The 22,551-nt window shown below is 39.0% G+C and overlaps 2 protein-coding genes across 3 annotated transcripts in view; one reads left to right on the top strand and one right to left on the bottom strand.

Moving 5' to 3' along the window:
- Positions 1–12,854, top strand: part of tfb1m (transcription factor B1, mitochondrial) — a 31,586-nt gene extending 18,732 nt beyond the window's left edge. For both annotated transcript variants that reach the window (XM_055038174.1, XM_055038173.1), the window contains exons 7-8: positions 8,386–8,513; positions 9,841–12,854. In XM_055038174.1, coding sequence (XP_054894149.1) covers positions 8,386–8,513; positions 9,841–10,105 — 393 coding nt within the window. In that variant the 3' untranslated portion in view covers positions 10,106–12,854. The remainder of the gene's footprint in view (positions 1–8,385; positions 8,514–9,840) is intronic.
- tiam2a (TIAM Rac1 associated GEF 2a) overlaps positions 12,834–22,551 on the bottom strand; it is a 73,527-nt gene continuing 63,809 nt past the window's right edge. The window contains 10 exon segments of the mRNA XM_055038167.1: positions 12,834–14,809; positions 15,933–16,087; positions 17,640–17,733; positions 17,894–17,996; positions 18,112–18,170; positions 18,442–18,550; positions 18,764–18,882; positions 19,023–19,202; positions 21,588–21,696; positions 22,103–22,228. Coding sequence (XP_054894142.1) covers positions 14,106–14,809; positions 15,933–16,087; positions 17,640–17,733; positions 17,894–17,996; positions 18,112–18,170; positions 18,442–18,550; positions 18,764–18,882; positions 19,023–19,202; positions 21,588–21,696; positions 22,103–22,228 — 1,758 coding nt within the window. The 3' untranslated portion in view covers positions 12,834–14,105.

Below are 22,551 nucleotides of genomic sequence, written 5' to 3'. Positions count from 1 at the left end.
CAATTCAAAAATACTTTATTGTTCCCAAAGGGAAACTAAGTAACTAATTAAATTAGTGAACAATCACAGTTTTCCCTCCTGAGCCTTGTTTAGTGAAACTAGCATCATGTGGTGAATCAACTGGATTCACAAAGTCATTGTGAAAAAATGTTTAGCAGGCAATATGAAGGCGATTGGAGAACTCTGAGATGATATGCAAGTGTTTGCTATTGAAACTGGGCAACATGATTTAACATTTCTATTTTGGCTGGTGTGGTACCAAGGTAGTTATCCCTAACAGAATTTGTTTCTCCTGCATCAGCACAGCAGGCTTTGCAGACACTGATGGAGATGTGGCAAAGTTTGCTGTCTCTTGAGAGACAGCAAACTGTGCTCTGATTGGATCCCTTCTACAGAGTAAACTTCATCTCCTTATGTGAATATAAGAGCATGAAATAAAAAGATTCAGAAATAAAAGCAGATCTAAGAAAATAAGAATATAAAGTAGTTTTACAAAGTGTTAAAAAGTAAAACACCATTATGAAATTCTTCATGAATAGCTAAATTCTGAAATTAACGAAGACTGATAAAAGAAGCTCCACATTGAAAAAAAAAAAAAAAAACAGTATTTTGTTAATTATTCAGTGTAAAATCCTATATTTTAGGCTACTGGTTGCTGTCATTGCTGGTAGGCGTTGGTTTTGTGTGTTCTCAATTAAGGTTCTTTATGCAGATATTCGTTTGGATTTATAATCATGAAGTCATTTATTTCCTTCGCAATGTAAATTATCTTTCCATTTCAATTTAGATTAAAAAAACCTGACAAATCAAAACCAAGCCAAACCGTTTGCTCCTTTGTATTAACAACACCTGAACAGAATCTCTTAACCTTAAGTTACCTCATCGCCCTTCGACATACTCAGTGCCCAAATGAAACATGGGCACTGAACACTAATATTGGAGATAAGCACAGGAATCAACATAAATGGCTCCTAGAGGTACATTTATTTGTTTGTGCCCCAGGTGTAGTTTACGCTATTGAATGAAAGGTTTGCAACCGCGTGATTGCACGTTGCCTGATCGGCTTTGAATGAAGTATGCTGGGACCCTAAATCTTTATTTTTGCATGAAACAACTCTCCATGTATGTGTGTGTAAGTTAGAATATCAGATAAAAGATCATATATTTTAGTAATGCCATTCAAAATAAGGAAAATGTGATTGTGACTAATGAAAACTCAAATCCAGTTTCTCAGAAAATTTGATATCAGATTAAACTAATCAAAATTGGATGTTTTTATCAGAAATGTCAGGCTTCTGAAAACTATCTACATTCACTTCTTCAGGAATGACTATCTGTCTTTTAGACAGCTATCTTTTGTTAGTTACAGTCTTCCGCACAAGAGTTGCCTATTGACCCAGGGTGAGAGACCATTTAAAGGTCACCTGCTCAATGAACCTTTGCAGGTGTTATGAGTTAATTAGCTGATTAGGTTATAACACCACAAGCTTCCATTAATGACTTTTTTGACATTAGTATTTTTTTATGACACTTTTGAGTTGATTAATATGTAAGCCATATTAAGCAAAATGACAAGAAACAGGCTTGGAATATGTCATAATGAATTTTGCTTTCTGAAATAACTGGCGGGAAATATGCATTTGCAAGGTTAGAAGATAAGTTCGGCGGTCAACATGTCCAACAATTTTAAGTCGACAATATTAAAACATGTCGATAATATCGACATTCCCAATAAATTACATAATGAGGCTATGTTTGTAATAAGAGAAAATGTGAAAAAGTTCAAGATGTTGTCATTGCAGTGGTTTGCTACAGCAGTTGCAAACCTCTGTCATAAATATCACATACTTACATTAAATTGCAGCAGTCATAATGTGGCAGTGTTGCTATCCTGTTGCTACAAGATAAGAAGTGCCGAAGATGTAAACGCGTGATAATATTTCTCATCAGACTCGCTGCACAACTGGGGGGGGGCAATCTAGTTTATACAGAAGAAATGTCTGCTACCATTAGGTTTAAAGATCAAATCAGCAGCTCCAACCTTTAAATCAGAGGGTGTTTTGTATTTGTTTACGTGTTGGTCCAGAAGCCGCAGGAGCAGTTTTCCCCGTCATCCCAAAACTGACCATCCCCAGAGCATCATCTTAATCAGTCAGCAGGAGACTAAAACTCACAGCTGCGATCCTGTCTTTGCATGTCTTTCTTTCCTCTCTGTAGAGGACATTTATCACAGAAGGGGAGTGGTTTAGATGGCCGTGATTCATGAATGACAAAGCGGACAATGTGTGTGTTGGGGGGAGGGGTGAAGAGGATAAGATTAATCGACCTAATATAGTTCTAAATGCAGATCTATGATATTTTTTATTGCTGCATGGGCTAATAAACAAACCAGTTCCTCACCTACAGCAATCTTCTTTTGGTTGTAATGATATTTGCGGTCTTATATATAAGGTGCCTACAGCCAATTGGTGAAAGTATTGATCTGTTTGTTTAACTCAGCTGTCTACCTAGCATTCTTTTTGCTAAACTATCCCCAAGACACCTTTTCCTTCAAATGAGATCTGGCCAGCATGTGGGTTGGTGCACACAGTCGACCTTCAACAACACTACATTCCCAGAACTCCTCATGGAATACCGCTGCAGCCAGTCAAGAAATTTTCTTCTTTCCCGCAGACACATTACAGCCAGCCTGGCATGTGTGACATTTCTCATGGTAACGGATGAGATCTTAAGTGCTGATGCTGTGTTGTTGTTTCGGGAACACAATAAATAAATAAATGGATAATCCAGGGAGTGGAAGGAATGAAGGAAAAAGGAGAAGGAGAAAAAAGAGCAACATGCAGTTGACATAAACCCAGTGAGTGCAGATGTGCGAGGCTGTGATGTGTGAAGATGTTGCAGACTGTTGTGAGTGTGGTCCCCTTTGTTTTATCGCTCACAGCACAGCTCTCAAGCTTTTTCTGCAGCATGGCTCTGAGGCACAGCTTGGCCGGCCTCTGTCCTTTTTGCCCACACGAGGGGCTTTTATCGATCAATTAGCATTTTTTCTCTTTTATGTTCTTCCCTCACGTAATTGGTTTTCATGCTCATCGTCTTGCAAGGACGGTTTGTTCACAGATTAGATGCAAGGTGTTGTCTGATTGCTGTGATGTTGCTGTCAACACAGTATTTATGCAGAAAGGCTTGAGTTCAGTTTCAATGTGCATATACAGGTGCATCGCAACAATTTAGATTATAGAAAGGTTAACGCAATTTGCATAAGATATATTCATTACACACAGTTTTATATGTCAGCACTACAAATATTTTAGTTTTGATGACCAGGGTTTCACAGCTCATGAAAGCTCAAAACCAGGTTCATAGAAAATAAAAATATTTCAGAGAAGCATTGAAAAGTTTTTTTATTTAAAAATATGGGCCTATTGAAAATAATATATGTACAGTACATAATGCAATAAAATATGTCTGTGATAAATATTAATTGTTCCGTTTTTGAAATCAAAATTGTAGGACTGGAGAATTTTTAATATGGGAAAATGCATATGAATCCTGTATAAAGATGGTGAGTGGAGTGGAAGTATCTTCCTTCAAGAGGCTGCCTACTTCCACTGATGTAATGGAGGTTGTCTTCCTAAGGTATTGTCATGATTAATGCAAGTCTCACAGTTTTTGTTGCACGTTCTCTGTGAGCTTCTCTCTCTTATATTCCCTGGTTGTTTTAGAGCTTTCTTCCATTTCCCTTCTTCTCCTTGGTACCTTCCATTATGTAAGTAAGCACAAGTCCTTGTGGTTCAGGTGGTGCCCCAGGCCCCTGCCATCTCGTCTTGGTTACGCTTAGAGGGACATGACAAATTACTACTCACACCCCGTCGGGCAAGAACTCTCAGGGAAAGACGCATCAGAGGTGGAATAGGATGAAAAGGAGCTAGAGAATCATAGGGCAAAGCTGGAGTAATGGAGTACCTGCTGAGCTATGGGAAGGTCAGCGAGGAAATATGGTAATATGCAAAAATGTCAATATGTACGTCAATGTTTTGTTCCCATGTGGTAGTTAAAAGGTCTTGAGCTGTGGACAGAAGTAGTTATGGAATTTTGAGGTTGAAGTTTCTCATGTTATGCCCTTCTCGCAAGTGTTGTGAATAGAAATTCGACTTTCTTTCAGTAGAATGCCTTTTTTGTAAGTTGGAATTCAAGGAATCAATGTGGGTTAATCAGATTAATTAGTATAAAATAAGATGAGAAGCAAAAGTTCAAAGTTTGTTTGAGTGTTTGAAGTTTTTTTCTCTCTCCCAAACTGATTATGTTAAACCAATTATAGCCAGAGAAAGATTATTAAATACATATACTTATATAACATTTTAATATGAAAAATAAATCTGTGTTAACTTATTTACATACCAATTAAAGAAGTTACTGACATCAGAGAATTGTTAATCTTTATCTGGCTTACATTCACTTCCCTTTTGAAGCACAGGAGAAGACAACTGAACGAGAAGACAAAATGTTTAACATTGTAAGCATGATCCTAAAGTCCACTGGCCTTGAAAATTAGAATATGGCACCAAAGGTTAGAGACTCAGTTCAGTCAAGTTTACAGACACCCAACAGAGAATTGTATATATAATTAATTTAAGGCTTTTTATTGATTTATTTGAACTGTTTTTAAAGCAATATTTTCATCTAAATATTGCTATGAAATTAAAAGTCAATAAGCCAGATAATCTTTTTTTTCCATTTCTGGAGAGACAGTGGGAGCTTTTACTCATTTCTTGTTTTTACCTAATAGTTGTACTCTGCCATGGTAGCCCATCTTTTTTTGAGATATAACCAATGGGTACTTTAGCTACTTTGACTTTCTGATATTTCAAACCAATTTTCTCCTTCTACTTTGACATCAGTGGCTAACTTTGCAAATTCATCTGCCATTCACTGTTTCCTCTGTTTCAAGCCATACTTTGGAAACATTTAAGATGACAGTGTGTGAAAATCCTAATAGATCAGCAGTTTCAAAAAATACTCAGACCAGCGTGCCAACAATTCCATTTTCAGAGTCAGAGCCTCTGATGCTTGGTATATTTACTATGAAGGTTCACTACATTTACATACATAAATGCATTGTGTTGCTGCTGTACCTAATAAGGAGGTATGAGCGATGATGAGCTATTATGTCTAATTTTGACTGTAGATTAGTGCACCCATCAGTTGTTTCTTAAAATAACTACATAAGTTGAGTTACATAATACTTCCACCCAGAAAAAATTCACCTCAGTTTTTAAAAGCTCAATATCAAAATGACATTGATGCCATATCTTGTGTGTATATGACCCTCTGACCAGAACCGTGTTAGGGTTTTTTTAGTAGAACAGCATGTCCATAACACCTCCTGCAGAGGGGCCAGGTGACTGCATGTGATTTAAGATGGAGTTCCCTTGCATGTTGGGGTTATCGGTGAAGAATTAATGGCAGCCAGAGGGATATATTACAGTGGTGCTACCCAGTCGAACCATGTAATAAGGCCATACATAAATCATAGCAGCAAAGTGACTTGGACAAGCTGATGGGTGAATTGCTGCTGCCTGTATAGGCCCAATATCGACTTTTTCCCTTTGCTCCTCTCCTAAATCATAAATTGTGGAATATAAATGGCCTTATTATTCCAGCAGAGAGTGAAATTAAAGGCATTCCTTTTTATTGCGTCTTCCTTGCAGATGGTGGTCTGATGTTGCGTAACTGAAAGACTGAGAAAAGTTATTTGCAGGTCCAGGTATAAAATCCTGATCAAATTCTTAACATGTTGTTTATATGACAGTAGGATAAATCCATCCTCATGATGGAAATAAAAATGATGCCGCCAAGGCCCATTGATGCCCTTGACATTCCCTGCCTCAAAGCCCTTACATAAAACTGAACTGAAAGGGTTATCAATCACTGCAAGAGCCCGGGGTCATTATTTAGACATTATTTAGAATTTAATATGACAAAAATCAACATTTGAAGTAAAACAGAAGCTTTATTTAAAGATGCATTCACTTATAACTAGAAAATATTTTTTTCTATTGTCCTGGTACTGTTATCTTATGCTGCACCAAAGACTTTAAAGCATTCTCAATTCTGGTGCACAGCTTTCAGGGCTGTTGAGACTGTCGGTCCCCACTGCTGCTGGCCCATTAAACGCCACTGCGGCAGGAAGCTCAGCAACAGGCAGGCTATGCTGGGATACACTGGGATCTATAGATCTGACAAGAGATAGTGCGGCAGTTTAGAAGTGCCTCTCCAAATGCTACTTCTGCTGTTCAAAGAGAAAGAGGGGTATTTCAAACTTTCATTAGGAACCCTCTACACGCCCTTGGACCACTTTAGCTTTCCTCCCCTAATTATCGACGCCAGCCCCAAGCCCAAAGCAAACAGGCAGCTGCGAATGAGTGAGTCACAATCCAGAAATATAAGCAGGAAGGGTGCACGAGGAGCTCCGCAGGGCCTTCATTCACAGCAGGAGAGCTGTTGAGCAGAATTAGACGTCTTTTTATTTTAACTCCGTGAAATCTAAGTTGGAGGTGGGGTTTGTCCTCAGGATAATATTTTATTTACAGATTTGTTACAGAAATATTGACTTGAAATTCCCAGTTCTAACAAACAGGTTCTTCTGAGTCTGGAATAGTTCCACCTACATCGTGTCTTGTCCACTTAAAACTGACACAAGAAGGATCAGGTGTGTATGAAAGTGCAGCCGGGTTTATCTCTGGTACTTAAACTGTAGTTCAACTCAGATTCCCAAAACCATGATTGGAATGTTTGTGGTGGTGAAAGTGGAGCAGTTGAACTGCAATATACACAAAATGTTTAATCTAGATTTATCTACAGTATATTGCTATGTGAAAATGAGCATCAACTTGAGCCCTACATGCTTTGCTATATTAATAACTGTATTTTTTTAAACTTTATTATTCATTTCTGCACAAAAAAAAATTGTTTTGGTTGTTATCCTGTTGATTGACATACTTACCCTCCTGAATGTTAGCTTTTGATATGAGTGATGTCACTCACTGCTCATGGGGCCATTCTCAGGAGGCGGCACCATCAGTTTAAGGGTTAACTGCATCATCAACCTTTTTTATATCACAGTGGACCCCCACCAATTCACTGTACATTACTTGCTGACTTCTCTGTGGAGCATAGCTGGAAATTATTCACAGAAAATTCAAATTTTATTTAGAAAATATCAAAAAGAAAATACAGTTTGGGAGCCGACATACTTACTTCACATTCTATTAGTTGAAGTCTGCAAAGCAGCCAATCCAAGAGTGCCATTGATCCTTGCTGCTAATTGTCTGCACCCCCAAAAGCACAGTTGAGGAATAGTGTATATTTTAGGTTCTGCTGTAGCTAAGACTGTTTCCACAGTGTGTAGTAATACAAACCAATGTGGATACGAAGGTTCTACTGTATTTGCATACTTATTCATTGGTGATTGGATACCTCAATGTGCTTGGTGTATTGTAAGCAGTGCAAGAAAATGTTTGTGTGTCACAGCTGGCCACTGAAGCTTTTATTTAATAAACATTTAATAAAAAGGAAAACATAGGGCATGGTTTTATGTAGTTTATTTTCCCCCATAAAAAGTATTTCCAAAACTTGAATTTTTTCAGATTTTAAAGACTCTTTTTAGACAAAAAGTAACGTTCGAAGGAGCATAACTCTGAAACGACCTTGAAAGAAAGTGATGCATTTTGGTCTAAACTCTTTGTTGAAAAACATTCGTCTGAAAAATGTGCGGTGCATAGGTACCCAGTCTCTCTTGATCTGATGCCTCTAAATGCACAAACTCAAATACATGCCACATGTGGCATGATAAAATATGAAAAAGTTCAGAGTATGTATACTTTTCCAAAGTACACTGCATCTGTTCTTTCTGCATTGATAACCACTCTCTGCATAGAAAACATGCTGTAAACTGGGAAATCGGGCTTACGATTATGAAGAAATTCCCAGATGATGCAGCAACACAGGAAGACTCAGTTTCTTGGGTTTGTCTCACAGATGTTACTGTGGCAACTGGACCTAACCTGCCAGGCAACCAGCCATGCTGCGTCATCTTATTCTGCCTCTTCTTTTTGTTTTTGCACAGCGAGTTGATCATTCCTATTGTCTCTTTTTGTTCTGCTTTGTACCTCTCTGGGCATTGTTCAGGTAAGCTTTCTCTGCACCATTCCTCTCTACACTCTTGCATTCTTCTCTCCCATCACACCTGTCTGTGCTTTCATGCTGCACGCACGCCTCCACACACACATTTCAGTCAGCACTCTTTCTGCAATCCATTTTCAAGGTCTCTGCTCTGCACCTCACCCTGCTGTTATTTGCGCTTACTGTGTTTGTGTGTGTGCGTAGGTGGACGTGGGAGTAGTTCACTTCACCCCTCTGGTCAAGCCTCAGATTCAACAGCCATTCAAGCTGGTGGAGAAAGTAGTCAGGAACGTTTTCCAGTTCCGTCGGAAGCACTGCCATAAAGGAATCGGGTGAGCACAGTTATAAAACTTGGTGGGGCTTAGAAGATCACTATCCTCAACTTTTTACTGTTTAGTCTTGGCTCGTCCTCATCTGTCATTCTCTCTATACATTTTTCATTCTGCGCTCTGACAGCAGTGTCTTCATCTCATCATAAATTAGGCTGCTTTTTGATTGACTTTTTTTTTTTTGCATGCAGTGCTCTGACAAGCATTTCTGTAACCAAAACCCTTAACATTAAAGCAACTTCAAAACTCTGTTCAAAAACCAGTAGCAACAAGCCCACTCATCCACATGCATCCAATCGCTGCCCATCGCCGCTGTGGTTGTTGGGGAAGCGTATGTAGGCCTGGATAACAAAAGAACCCAGGCTGTGTGAGAGAGCGGTAATTATGACTCACTGAGGTGGCACAGGAAGACGAGGCAGACTGTTTTATGCAAGAGCAGTAGGTTGGCGGCAGCTGTACCAAATTTCAGAGGCAGCCTTCAGCATTGATGCACCTTAAGAGTCTCTGCAGCATCTGGAAGTGGCTAATGTTCTCTAACGGACTAAAGATGAATATAGATGAACATTTTCAGACAGAAAAATGTCTAGAAACTAAAATCTTGAGCTTGTCTGTGTTGACTTTAATATAAAGAAAAATGTAAATCAATGTTTTGATTTCATGTCAGTGTTTGATCACTGACACTCCTTCACTCCTAGAGCCGTGCAAAAGAATTCACACCCTATAAACTTTTGCTGTGTTGCAGTCACAATTTGTTACTGGTATTTTATGTTTTGCTCATTCCTGTTTGATTATTATGATCTGTCAGATTGCATGGAAAACATCTGTTAACATCAATGTTCAAATCTTGCCTCAAATCCTTACCTGGCCAGGTTTGCAGAATACGCCACTAATAGTTGTTCTGTCAACAGATTCTTCTATTTAAAGGCAGATTGTAGCACTAGAATTTATTCAGGGATATCAGAAAAATTACTGCAGTATGCACTCAAATAGCATTAATTTAGATTATTTAATCATTTTCCTCCCTCTACAAAACTATGCTTTGTCTTATTATTAAAATAGTTCAAAGTTTGTGGCTTTAATATGGAACAATATGGACAAATTCAAGGGAGGTGAATAAGGCACTGTCGGTTGCAGGAGAGAAAATTAATCATTCATGAGCAGATTATTTGTGTGATTTCGATTAACTTCTCAGATTTAGCAATAATTGCTAAGGAATAATATATTTCTGTTTGAATTTTGAAATGCCATTAAAACTGCATGAATATTAATACATCAAAGCCACCTCAATGTGGAAATCTGTACCATCATGTCTCCTGCCATCTGTCCTCAGAATGCTGTTTCCGGAGGCGTGCCGCTTGGAGCTGACGCAGGAAATGATGCAGAGGGCAGACGTGGACCCTGTTTTGCGCCCAACCGAGCTCACCATACCCCACATAAGGGCCTTATCGGACTCCTACGCTCACCTCTGCACCAATGACCCCAGCCTTTTTAGCTACAACTTTAGAGAAGAACTCAAACTGAAGCACCTGGGGAGGAATCACCACACTTCAGTGGACGCGTTTAAGGAGATGCCAAGTGCTCCACAACCGTGCTGAAAACAAGCATAGAAACCAAAAGGAGCCCACTAATAGCCTCTGTTAGCACAGAAAGACAACACATTGCTCTTAGCTTTGACATTTCCACCTGGCACAGACATGCATTTTTAAACATTCTCTTTGCACCCAGGGAGAAATAAGTCATTTGAAACACATGAGTGGTGTACAAGTTCTGCTTGCCTTCCATGCGTTTTTGCAAAGGGAAAGAAAGCAGCTAGTTGCCCATAGCAGCTCCTGGTGAGTATCTCTTTATGTCCCATTTCTTTTTTCATTTCTATCTAACACCTTGTCCTGTGGGAGCTGAAAGAAATGTCAGTGCTTTCAGTGTGATGTAGAGAACGGGAACATGGCAGCTCCACATCCAGGACAATTTTTTTCATTCAAGTGTGTATTGCTCCATCACTTGGGAGACGGAGCTTAAAGGGCTGCGGAAATTGCTGTGGATTTGTCATCTCAAATAAGAAACCAGACAAAATAAGGATCAGAACTCATAGTAAAATCATTTTTAACCATCTTTTTTCTTTTTTTACATTCTCTCAGTACATATTTTATTGATTATGTAAGTCATTGTTTGTACGTATGCCAAAGCTACTAGTAAATGAGCCAACGTCATGAAATATTACCAGTTTTGTTTTATCAAATTAAAACTCTTTGTAAGAAAAATGAATGTTGTGAATAAACTTGAAGCTGTAGTTATTATTCAAATATTACACGAAAGTGTTTTAAAGACTAATTTTTGAATATTAGAGCAGGTTTTTACCAGCAGAACATGGTGCTGCTGCTCCCTGCCAGTGCGACAGATGGTGCGCTTAGGTTGACTTGCCAGAAAGCGACTTCGTTCCGTTTTGATGAGAGATGGGTGATAATCTCTTGCAGCAATGGAAAGTTCCCATGGATAGATATACTCCGTTCTACAGTTCATTCTGGCCTTAAAGAAATCCTGAGTGATGCAGCGCTATGCCGAGCTTTTATTTTGGTAAGTTAGGGAACGTGGCTGATTTTAATGGTGAGAAATTATGTCACGCAGAGGAGCAGCAGGGTAGTGATGTGCTAATGAGGTATGGCTGTGCAGTGGTGCAGACACCTCTTTGGACTCTGCAGTATTTTCATGAGCTATTATAAGGTCTCTGACTGTCTGATTTTATGCATTGTGTATCAACAATGTAATCATAGGGGAGTTCTGTCTCATCAACATTTCTATTATCAACTTTATAATATTAAACAGACATAGATTTGTTTGAACTGCATGCAAAACAGGTTTTGTTTCCAACTAGACCATTTAGCATCAACTGTGCCTTGCTTTTTCTAAATGCAAGCACACTTAGATGATTGTGTTCCTTTTAAAAGAATTTTGTGTGATGGTCCAAAACATTGACGAGGAAATAAAAATAGGTTTTACAAGTCGCTAGCATTAAGAATCTGACGTGTGCCTTTGGATTCTTCTTCCTGAGTCAGTCTTTTTGGATTATGTCTTTCCCATCTAGAGACCTTCATTTTTTGGCCAATCTTACAGATGAACATGTTTCTGTGAGAGCCATTATTTTGTAGATAACAGTTTTGGTGTTGCCGTCCTGCTGGAAGGTGAGGCTCCGCCCTCGTCTCAAGTCTTTTGCAGCCTCTAACTGGTTATCTTCCAGTCTTGCCCTGTATTTAGATTAATCCACCTCACCATCAACTCAGCCCAGCTTCCCAGTCCATCCTGAAGAAAAGTATCCCCACAACATGATTCAAGGTTGTTAGTTTTATACCATGTGGTTTTTAAACTTGTAACCCAATGAATTTATTCTCATTTGGCCAGCAGCCCTTCTTGACCATGTTATGGGTCTCTGCAGTTCCACTAGTTACCTTTTAGATGCTTCCCTAATATATAAGGTCATAACCAGACCTATAAGTTTAATTATCTCAGTAGGCTTTCAGTTTCATTCTTATCTTCTTCACAGTGACGTGTGCTATGTAATGGTAGTCAATGATATAAAATCCCAATAGAATAGTTACTATGAAAGTTAATGGAGTAAGTATACATTTTCATGGAAATAGCTGCTTTGATTTGTGTGTCACAATTCTGTATTAGTATTTTTTATTTTTTTTTCCAGATCTGGTGTCTGTGCCTTTTCCTAGAATTCATCGTGCTTTTTTGTGGATGATGGCCACTTTACATTATAGGAACCTTTAGTCTGCAGTTTATTTTTATTTATTTTTTGCTTAAGCAACAGTCCTCATTGTTAATGGGATGATGAGGAAGTGCCACAAAACAAAGTTTAGACCACCATCAGCTGCTGTCACCAACTGTAGAAAACAAGCTTCCTTTTGAGTTCAACATCAGGAAAAAAGTTTGGAAAACCATCAAACGGCCGTTTGATTCAGTTGTGTTGGTGAAGGGATGCACCTGAGGGTTATAAGATAGAAGCTTTGGAGGATTAGACTTGGCTATTTAGTGTTGCTGTTATGAACTAAGTGCAATCCTTGCTGAGATGCTTAAGAAGTAGCAAAAACAAAAGATTAACCACTGGGAATAAATATCTTGTTAGCATATTAAACCATGCACAGGAATAAAGTTCTCCAAATCTTAGCTTTCTGTGCCTCACTTCTGTCATAATCATGCATTATATTGAGTAGATACCTTTTCCATTTAAAGGAGGACATGGAGACACTTTGCGTCCCTGAGCTGATTCACCATGCAGCCAATAAGAAGGAAGTTAATGCAGAACTGAAGACACTAGTCTCTAGATGTCATTCACAAGGTGAAGCTTTTATTTATAAAACATTTCCAAAAGAATAGAGCATTCACATTCATTGGTATACTAGCATTAAAAGGCAAGGTAAAGTTGCACAGAAGAGAAGTGGTTTGCCTTTTTTTTAATAGTACCTCAAAATGTAGATTTATTCTATGGCAAACTGGCTACAAAAATATCAGCAATTTTATTTTTATTTTTTTGCAAATTCCTGCCATATTTTGTAACTGTACAATGTCACAAATACTGCATGCAGAAATGTTAGGAGAGATTACAAATGTGATTAACATAGGAATTAAAACAATCTTCAGTGGCGCAACCAAATACAAATGGCTGCTTTAAAAATGAAGGAAACAGCAAACTTTAGCATCTTTTTAATTTAAGAGTCAATCAGATCTGTAGCCTAAAGTTCAAGCAGTCACCCAAAAGCTTCTCAACCAAGAATAATCCAAGAAATAACTTAAAAAACAGCAGTAATGGTATCAGAACCTGTACAGATAAAAAAATAATTCAAATTTGTAGGCAAACAGTGTACTTTAGTGCACAAAATACAGCAAAAAGGCTTAGTTTTGTCCATTTGCAGTTATTTTTTGATTTGGGGCAAAACGCTCATAAGGTCCATGATCACCTAAATCAAATTTGCCCCTGTGATCTACAGCGTTTTGTTACATTACAGTAAATGCATCAGGCAATATGAACTCATGTGGAAACCTCCTGTCTGAATAATTTCAGTCCATGCATAGGAAACTTGATTCTTTCTCCATACCCTGTCACTATGTATACACTGTTGGTTCACCCTCTCTGTCAGCAATCCTCTGTAACTGACAGTCGAGGACATTCTGCCCATTTTTTTCACAGAAAAGGTCAGAAATCAAATCAAACCTGCCAATCAGCCCAAGATGTGGAGAGGAGGGGAATGTAATATGTCTTTTAGATGGTTTGGTGGAGAAAAATAAAAAAGAGGTGAAGCTGACATCAGTGCTCGGAGGATTTGTTGCAGTCATCAGTTGGGGAGAAATTGTCTCACCTTTCTACTTCAGGTGGAAAACCCAGGTCTGCCAGCCAAGAGATCATTTGCACCTCACCCTCTGTGGCAGGGTGTCAGACTTAATGATTTCTAAAGTCATGCACAGCTTCACACCCTGCCTGGCAGTGACTGCTGTAAGCCACACGGGTTTCCCCACTTTTAATGCCGTGACCTTTGACCATCCTTGCCTCTATGACCTGCCTGTCATATACAGTATTTTTCTTTCTGCCCATATTGGATTCTAGGTAGACATGGTATTTCCAGAGTCTGTCGCACAGCTTTCAGCTCGATCAAAGAAACAGTCTTCATTCACTACGGATGTCAGGCTTTGGACGCTGAACTCTCTTTCCAGCAGAGTGTTGAGGTCCACAACACCGCATGGTGACACTGAACCAGTCTGACTATCCAATGACCTGTTCTGGTTCTTCATGTGCAACAGTGACTCCTTGTTTTTCTTCAGACTGTTGGTTTTTCTCTTAACTCCATTGTAGTGTCTTCGCAATGGCTTGTGTTGGCTCTCAGGAGTGTCCCCAATTCCCTCTGGTTGGACACAAGGTGCCAGAATGCATTTTGACACAGCTTCTTCCGACAGCTTGAGATGGAGGAACTGGGCTTCGATGGCACTTGCTGGGGAACTGCTGTCCCCACTGTCCCTTCTCGTGCCCCCCTCACTGAAACCATCGTCATCTTCGTCACTTAAAATATCTGACTCCTTCACAGAGGTGGAGCAAGGTTGTGAGTCAGACTCTTGGGCCTGAGACCAGCTCTGGGGAGCGGTGGAGGCCTGAGAGTCAGAAGAAGTGCAAGCTGGAGGAACGCCAGAAAAACTGTAGGTTCCACTACTTAGGCTGCCATCGTCTGAGTCAGGTCCCAACTTTGGATTCCGGGCCTGGAAGGAGACTTCCTCGAGCGGCTGCTTACACAACCAGGAAGCTCTGGAGGATCCTGATAAAAAAAATAATAATAATCAAAGGTAGATGAAGGTCATTAGTGGCAGTCTATTGAACAAAAACATTTAATAAAATATACAAGTTGACCTTAAAAGCAAGATAAGATAATATCTCTATTGAAGTCCATAATCTGAAATGAATGACTTTTAAATGAGCTTTCAGTTCTGGTCAACCCTTGTCGGATGTGTACTCTTGTCCAGACCTCTGTGAATGACCTCTAATGGCTGCCAGCCAAGTCAAACCATATTTCTAACCAGGTGTTGTACCAAGGTCTTAAATTTCAGAAAAAAATGTAAGTAACTTGTGATTAGTTACAATTTTGATTGTCAATTTGTTAATGTTTAAACTGTGTTAATTTATTGATGTGATTATGTCCAAGATGAAAGAATGTACTCATGAGAGCAAGATAGATTTCAGTTTCATTTGTGATGCTCTAAGAAAATACCTTTAAAAAAAATTGCACTTTCATAACATTGTTCACATCTGATTATTAAATGTAGATGTGACTGACATTAAATTGTTTGTCCACTTGTAAAATTTCAGCAAGACTATTTTGTTTTTCCTCTTTAACTCTTTCTTTATACTAGGTTCTTGCAGTAGAAACTGTTTTTTTACCCCTTAGTGTCTGACATCTCTAATCACTCAAATGCATTGACTGTTCTTGTTAAGTCACTGAAACTACTATGGTTGTATGCACACGGCCTGTTTGCGGACCAAATAAGGTGTTCCACTTTTTGTGCTAAAGCTGTTGTCTGACTACATCCAACATGTTTCTAAAAAACTAATAAAAGAAATAAAATCTTCCCCAAATTGCACCTTTTGGTTAGAGATCAGAATTAGGTCATAAAATATATTGGGCATCATAGAATCCCATGAGCTCCTGATGAGATTTTAATTGATGTAATATTGCTTTGAACCTTCATTTCCTAGTCAAAGAAAGTTGCATGAATTTTTGTTTTTGTGCTGAAATTTATTCTATCAACAGTAAATAAATTTTAGATAATGGCTCTCAACTTTGCAGTGTTTCTAAAAATGTTAATCTTACTGAAATATAATAAAAAAAATATATACAAAGGGATTTTGAATTAAAAGAAAATGTAAATGGTCTTCCAGCTCACCCAGTTTGGCGGAGGCAGGCAACGTTTTGATTAGAGGGACCAACCGCTCCTTACAGCTCTTCTCCAGCGTTCCCTCGCTCCTCGCGGTCCTCCTCACATTCTCCCTCAGGATGGCGCGGATGACCTTGATGACGTTGACCTTGTTCTCAGGCACACTGAGTAGAGGACAGAAGAAAGTGACCAAGTAGGCACAATGAGATTTGATTACAGGAACTAGATATAGAAGACAAGGATATGTGAGGCTTCTCTTTGTGTCTGAAACGGTTGATTTGATTCATTAGAAGTGATTTCAATTTCACGGTATGTAATATGAATTACCAGTTTGGTCACAGCCCTCAGTCACCAGTGTGCTTGTGAAAATAATTTATTAAATGTTAACACTAAAACAGGCATGGCAGTCTTCTCTAAAGCCTCTGAAGTAAAAAAATAAAAAGGGGCATTTGAATGATGCGCTCCTAACTTTTTTTTTTCTTAATTTTTCTATATTATTGAGCAAATTTCCATTTATGATTAGAAGCTGTATTCTAATATGTTCAGGTGCAACTATTTTCTATTAGATTGAACTGCTTTTTTTTTATTTTTTTCTAAAACGTGAAGCAATATTCAGCGATAAGGCAGCTTGCTTATCTTTGCCAGAGGTCTTCTAGATTTAATTAAAATTTATTTTCACATCATCAAATTTTACCTGATGAATCTATTTGACCTCGTCGTTTTATTGAAACACATTTAAATCAATTTCTGAAGTCTAATGACAAAGTTCTCTATCAGTCAATGAAAATTTTGACAAATTATAATTGGATTATTCTTGATTGTGTAAATGTCAGCTATTTTTGTCACTTTTACAAACAGATATGTTTTTTGTTGTTTTTGTTTAGTTTCTCTACTGTTTTTATATCAAATACTATATCAGATATACTATTATAGGGTAACTTCTTGGATTTATGTTTGGAGGAAACAGGTAAATAATTTACCCAGGTCATAGGTTAATTAGGAAAACCCTGAGATCCCTCTCTCAACAGTCTGGCTGGAAGAGAAATGTGTTCCTTCTGGCAAGTTCTGGGCCTGTTCCACTAAAAGGAGGAGCCCAGGAGAAATCCTGTTTCTCCAATCACCACAACTCTTAATTTGACGCAAAGCAGCAGCATCTCTACTCTTAACGCTGAGTCCCAATTTCCAATTGGTTCCAATTGCTTCTAAGTTTGACCTTTCCAATCAGGAAATGTTACAAGCTTTCTAAAATATTGAAGCACCTGTAACTGAGGGGGCAGAAGAGGAGACCCTGTACATTTTATACTACAAGAAAATTCACTTCTGCTTGTCGATTTTTAAATATGTCCACATGAAACTCTTTATTTGTTTGTTATTATTTAATGAAACACATTGTAAATAAAAATCTTAGTTTTTGAACCGATTAAAAATAAACAATTTTCTATTTTATAGAGATTTTATCTGATCAACTCCATATAGCAGAAAAAAATACACAGTTTTTAAGTGTGGCATGCATTATTAATCCACTTTACATGCACAGACTTTTTTGCTATAAAAAAAAAATCCCCAGTAAAATATGTAGCTTGGGGTTGTAATGTTAGGAAATTGGTAAAAAATTAAGAGCAAAGAGCCCTTCAGTAGAGCATCCTTCAGTGGATAAACTAAACTATGAATTCATAAAAGCATTAACATGAACTACCTAACTGGTAACTCTCTGACCTGCTGCACAGTTGGAAGACCATCTCCGGTCTGCCTTCCACTTCAGACCTGGAGTGAATCAGCTCCCAAATGCAGGTGCTTTCTGTGCCTGTTCCTGAAAAAGAGATGGAGAGAGATGGGAAAGAAATGAAGGCATAGCTTTTAATCAAACAGTTCAAATATGTTTTATGCTTTCAGAAGGCAATGAGAAGAGGGAGGGGGAAAAGCTGGGCAGTGTGAGGAGGGGATAATATGGCGATGTGCCAGCCTCTTACCTGCAGCGTTGCCCAGCCTGACTTGCAGTGCAGAGAGAGGAATGAGCCGCCGGAACTTAAACGGGTCTGAGTCGCCGTGACAAAGTGCCGAGCGAGGATTCGTCTGGTCATGGAGCAGAGAAAAACAAAGCCATGTTGGAATAAAAGGAGAAAATGCCACTTTTCAAACTAAACACACCATTTGTGTCATGGGAAAGTATAACACAGGCTATTCTTACCATTTTCTTCTTCAGCTTGTAGTTTTCCCTGTAGACCAATATCACTGCTTTCTTGAAGACTGGTGAGGGAGAAGGGGGAAAAAAAGCACATCAGCATCTTAGATTTTGACTGCAAATACCTCCTGGGAACCCACGGAAGCATTTCAACTGCCAGTTTGAAGTCTTAAAGCACACATCAGCATTACAGCTATGGATATTTAAATTCAAAGAGAGTCTCAGTCTGCGCTGTTCACATGCGCCTATGCGGACTTCTCTAACAAACCAAATTCACTTGTTCTACACGGATTTTAATTGTGCAAACATCCACGAATGACAGGCCGCAAGACTCACCAAATACAGTAATTTCGGGATCTTTTCTCATGCGGCCCAGCGATGGATGAGGGTTGAGCCAGACCACTGAGGAATGCATGAGAAACTCACCCATGGAAATCTCTGTGACCTGACAGGGACAGAAGAGGAAAGTTCAAAAATGAGCTGAGGATGGAGAAGAACAAGAAACAACATATATTTTTTTGCAACAATGTGAGGCGCATGTAAATAAAACAGCTCTCATGCGTTTGTAATCGGCCAAGCTCAAATTCAGTGGAGACTACGTGCATCTCCACTATTCTGACATTATGATTACAGATCTTATTTGGAAACACAGATTTACCTCTTTATCAAGGCCTGTCTGCTCCGCAACCAGCTGGTCAAACACGGAGCCGAAATCCTCGTAGATCTTCTGCATCTCGTTGATGTGGCTCGCCACCTTCTCCATGGCCTTCAGAGCTTCTGCAAGGGAACGCAACATGGCAGGGTTTTACATGGCGCATTTGGTTAAGATTTGATACTTGATCATTTCGTGCATTAAATCAAATCACTGAAAAAGCGTGAACGTGTGCAGATTCTCAACCATCCATGTGTTTTCCTACCTGTGAGGTGATAGTGCTCCTCACTGTCTTGATCGGTAAGGGAGACCAGTTCTCGGAGCAGCAGGGGGTACTTAAGGACCCTCTGCACCGGTTTAATCAAGTACGACTCCAAGGTGGACGAGTGCTGCTTAGTAGGGTTCCTTGCATCCAGGAATTGTTTAAAGGCCTGATCCGTCTTTGCTTTAATTTAACAGAAAAAAGATAAAATCGCATGAGATATTTCACCACTTCATTATCATCCTTTGAGTTTCCTGATAAACCTTTGATGGACCAAAGTTGAATCTACATTTTTATTAAAATAAAAATTAATATGATAAATAGTTGATTTATTTCAGTCATTAAGTTTATTAAATCTAGGTGCAAATCCTAAAAATAATCATTAGATTCTCAAACATTATTTGGAATTTTCATAGTTAAATTAAATAAATAAATAAAACCATAAAAACAAACAAAGAAATAACTTAAAATTATTACATATATTACATAAGATTAATTTTTTATTGGTTTAAGAAACCAAACTTTAGATTTACATTTGCTGTAAAGCATGTCATATAAAACAATAATAATAAATATCCTGCACTGAAATAGGTTGCCATTTGTAATAAATTGTTTTACTATGATTTCTAATAATTGAATGGGATTGGCCATCTCTTTTTGATTAAATCCTATGTGTATTTGCTCATCAGTGTTGTCAAACATTAATGAGAGGAAATTTAAAGTTGAATAAAAAATGACAGAAAAACACATTAACAATAGTCATGATATAGGTTTCACTCTTTAGAACTGAACTACTGAAATAGATTGTTTTTCTTCTTAAATGGATGGTACTTGGATTTCCTGAAATGCAGCTGCAAATGTCAGTCTTGTAAGGGCAGAATCATGGTGCAATAACTTGTCTCCAGCAGGTGGTAGTGCAGCTTTCTTCTGCATCTGCTCCACTGATACTGCGTCAGTAAATTACCTCTATGATATATCAAATGGCAAAGTTGTTTTTTTTGTGTTGTTTTTTAAATTAACTCGTTAAGTGAAGGCAACTCAACCTCTCAGATCTGACCTGCACAGTTCTTCCTGAAGCCAACAGTGTGAACGAGAGTAAAGTTTGATGCATGCAGCAAAATGAGTTGTCTGTAAAGGCGGTGACATTTTCCCACTGCGGTATGCTTCCACAGAGAGGAGGGAGGGGGCCATTACAGCAGTAATTATAACACTTTCAGCTACAGACAGCCGGCTGCATCGGAACCTCCTGCAGTAATTGGCAGGCGATTAACAAGTCGAACGAATAAACAGAAGCCGAGGTAACTCACGGTCTGTGGGGAAGAGGAGGGTGATGAAGACTGCACCTGTTTTAGGCTGTGCAGGGAGTTCTCCATGATTCAGAGCAAACTGGCTATCAGTGATTACACAAAGTAGCTTTTATCTGCAGTGTGCAAATTTTGTGCTGCCCACTATTGTATTAGCTTGTGAGCGCCAGCTATAATAAAAGTGCACCGCATCATTTTAAGCTTTAGATAACTGTTGGTTACTTTCCTGCTGCAAACAATTTATAACCCTGTTACCTTAAAAACTAAATGTTCTGCTCTCAAAATTGTATTTACACTGGTTGGAACAAAGCACTATTTGCAGGATCAGAATAATCAAGAAAATACTCAAAGTGTTTATTTTTGCTCCAGGTAACTCTGACCCATCATCAACTTTGGAGAGTTAATCCGATTAAATATCCCTCCTGCTGCTTACTTCAAGGAATACCCCAAACTGTTATGTTAATACGGCAGATTTAAGCCCTCGCCACCCTCCCCTGTTGGCAAAGCAGACACTCTTCTTACATCGTCCTGTTTTACTGGGCAGCATTCCCAAGTAATGTCAGACATCTTGGCATGCACAAATTAACTTTTAATTTTTCTACACGGACATGCGTGCTGTGAAAAGCAAGCAGTCAAGTGGACAGGATCATTTGAAAGTCTGACTTTGGGCGGACATGTCTTCGTTTTGAAATCGCAAATCACAGAATTTCTGTGCCAGACATAGGAGATGGAAAACTGGAAAGGTATCAGTCAGCTCACTTTCATCCACATGCCTCACTCTGGGATATTTGCTTTCATACATAATTGACTTGCTTCCTAAGAGATGATGGCCAGAAATAGAGAAGCGAGTGCCATGGGACATCACTGATGCAACTCAGGTGTAAGGAAGCTGACGAGAAGAAAGTTTGGAAGCAGGTACTTAACATGCACTGATCCTCTGCTTCACAGGATGCTATGTAGTGCTTATTGCAGGGTTCCTACTAAGTCGTCGAAAATCATGGAATTTAAGAATCATCTAGGTATGGGCTGGAAAAAGTAGGGAAGATGGAATTTTTCTTGCTTTATCCGTTTGCCCATCATTTATCTACCTGTACATCCAGTCTGTGGGGTTTTTCATTCTCTGTATATGCAGCCTATTCACAAAATATCAGTCATAATTCTTACTCTTTGGTATTTAACATTTTAAATGGCTGGAAAGGACAGAACTGTGGGGATTTGAAACAGGGAAAGTAATGGTGAGAACTCAGTTATCAGGATTCCTTACCTCTCTTTAGGACCTGCTGGACTTTGATGTGGTTTGCACAGAACCCGCTGTAGAGCTTGAAGTGGTCCGCATAATAGAGGAACGAACCCCCCAGAGAAAACAGCAGCTTCTGCCAGGAAATAGGAAAAAAAAAAAAAGATGGAGTGAGGTTTGCACACAGACAAAAAGTTGCTTTATGCAAGACGAAAGAGCATGAACACGTGAAGTCATGACCGTCCTCCATCTCTCCTGGGAGACCATTCAGAAGCCACCTCTGTAGCCTTCCTCTCGACTAACCTTTCTGGCTTCAGTCGCTGAACCGCAGATTTAATCAATAGACTCCACAACTCGTCATGCTAAGCCTATAAATCAGGACATTGTATTGCTGTCACAACTCTTCATTTGTCTAATAAATCTCCAAAACTCAAAGGTTACATTTTTTTTGTGGGAAAAGTAACTCAGATTACCTATTTGGTGTGTTTAAAAAATGTTAAGCTTTAATCAATAAGGGTATAAATATTGCTGTGTCTGCATACCTTAAACTGTGAGGGAGTCTTCAGGGTGCTGAAGTCAGGCTTGGAGGCCATCCTCTCCTCCAGCGTCTGCAGGAAAACCCTCTGGAAGTCCAGCATCTCAGGAAGGCTGCCAAACAAACTCTCCATCTGACGAGGAGAGCAGAATGGCAGGGATGAAGAGTTACAGATGGAAAAGAAAAGAAAGAAAAGGAAAGGAGAAAGAAATGGTGGAACAGTGGGAAGTTGATCGATGGGGATGTATGAAAGGCGAACAGCACAGACAGAGCAGAGGGAGGAGAGAGAGAGAGAGAGAGAATGTGAGGTTATATGGCAACAAAATAAAGCTAGGATGGCTTGTAATTCATAACAGTCAGTAACACATTCCATCTGGAGTGTTAGAAAATCTCCTCTGTGATGGCTCCATCTTTGACAAAGCCCGTTAGTGATGAGCCATATGAATGTGCCGTCTT

This window comes from Poeciliopsis prolifica, unplaced genomic scaffold (genome assembly GCF_027474105.1).
Source record: "Poeciliopsis prolifica strain line A6 unplaced genomic scaffold, Auburn_PproV2 SCAFFOLD013, whole genome shotgun sequence".
Taxonomy (NCBI): Eukaryota; Metazoa; Chordata; class Actinopteri; order Cyprinodontiformes; family Poeciliidae; genus Poeciliopsis; species Poeciliopsis prolifica.
Note: the sequence above shows the minus strand (reverse complement) of the source record. Positions and strands in the feature narration are given on the sequence as shown.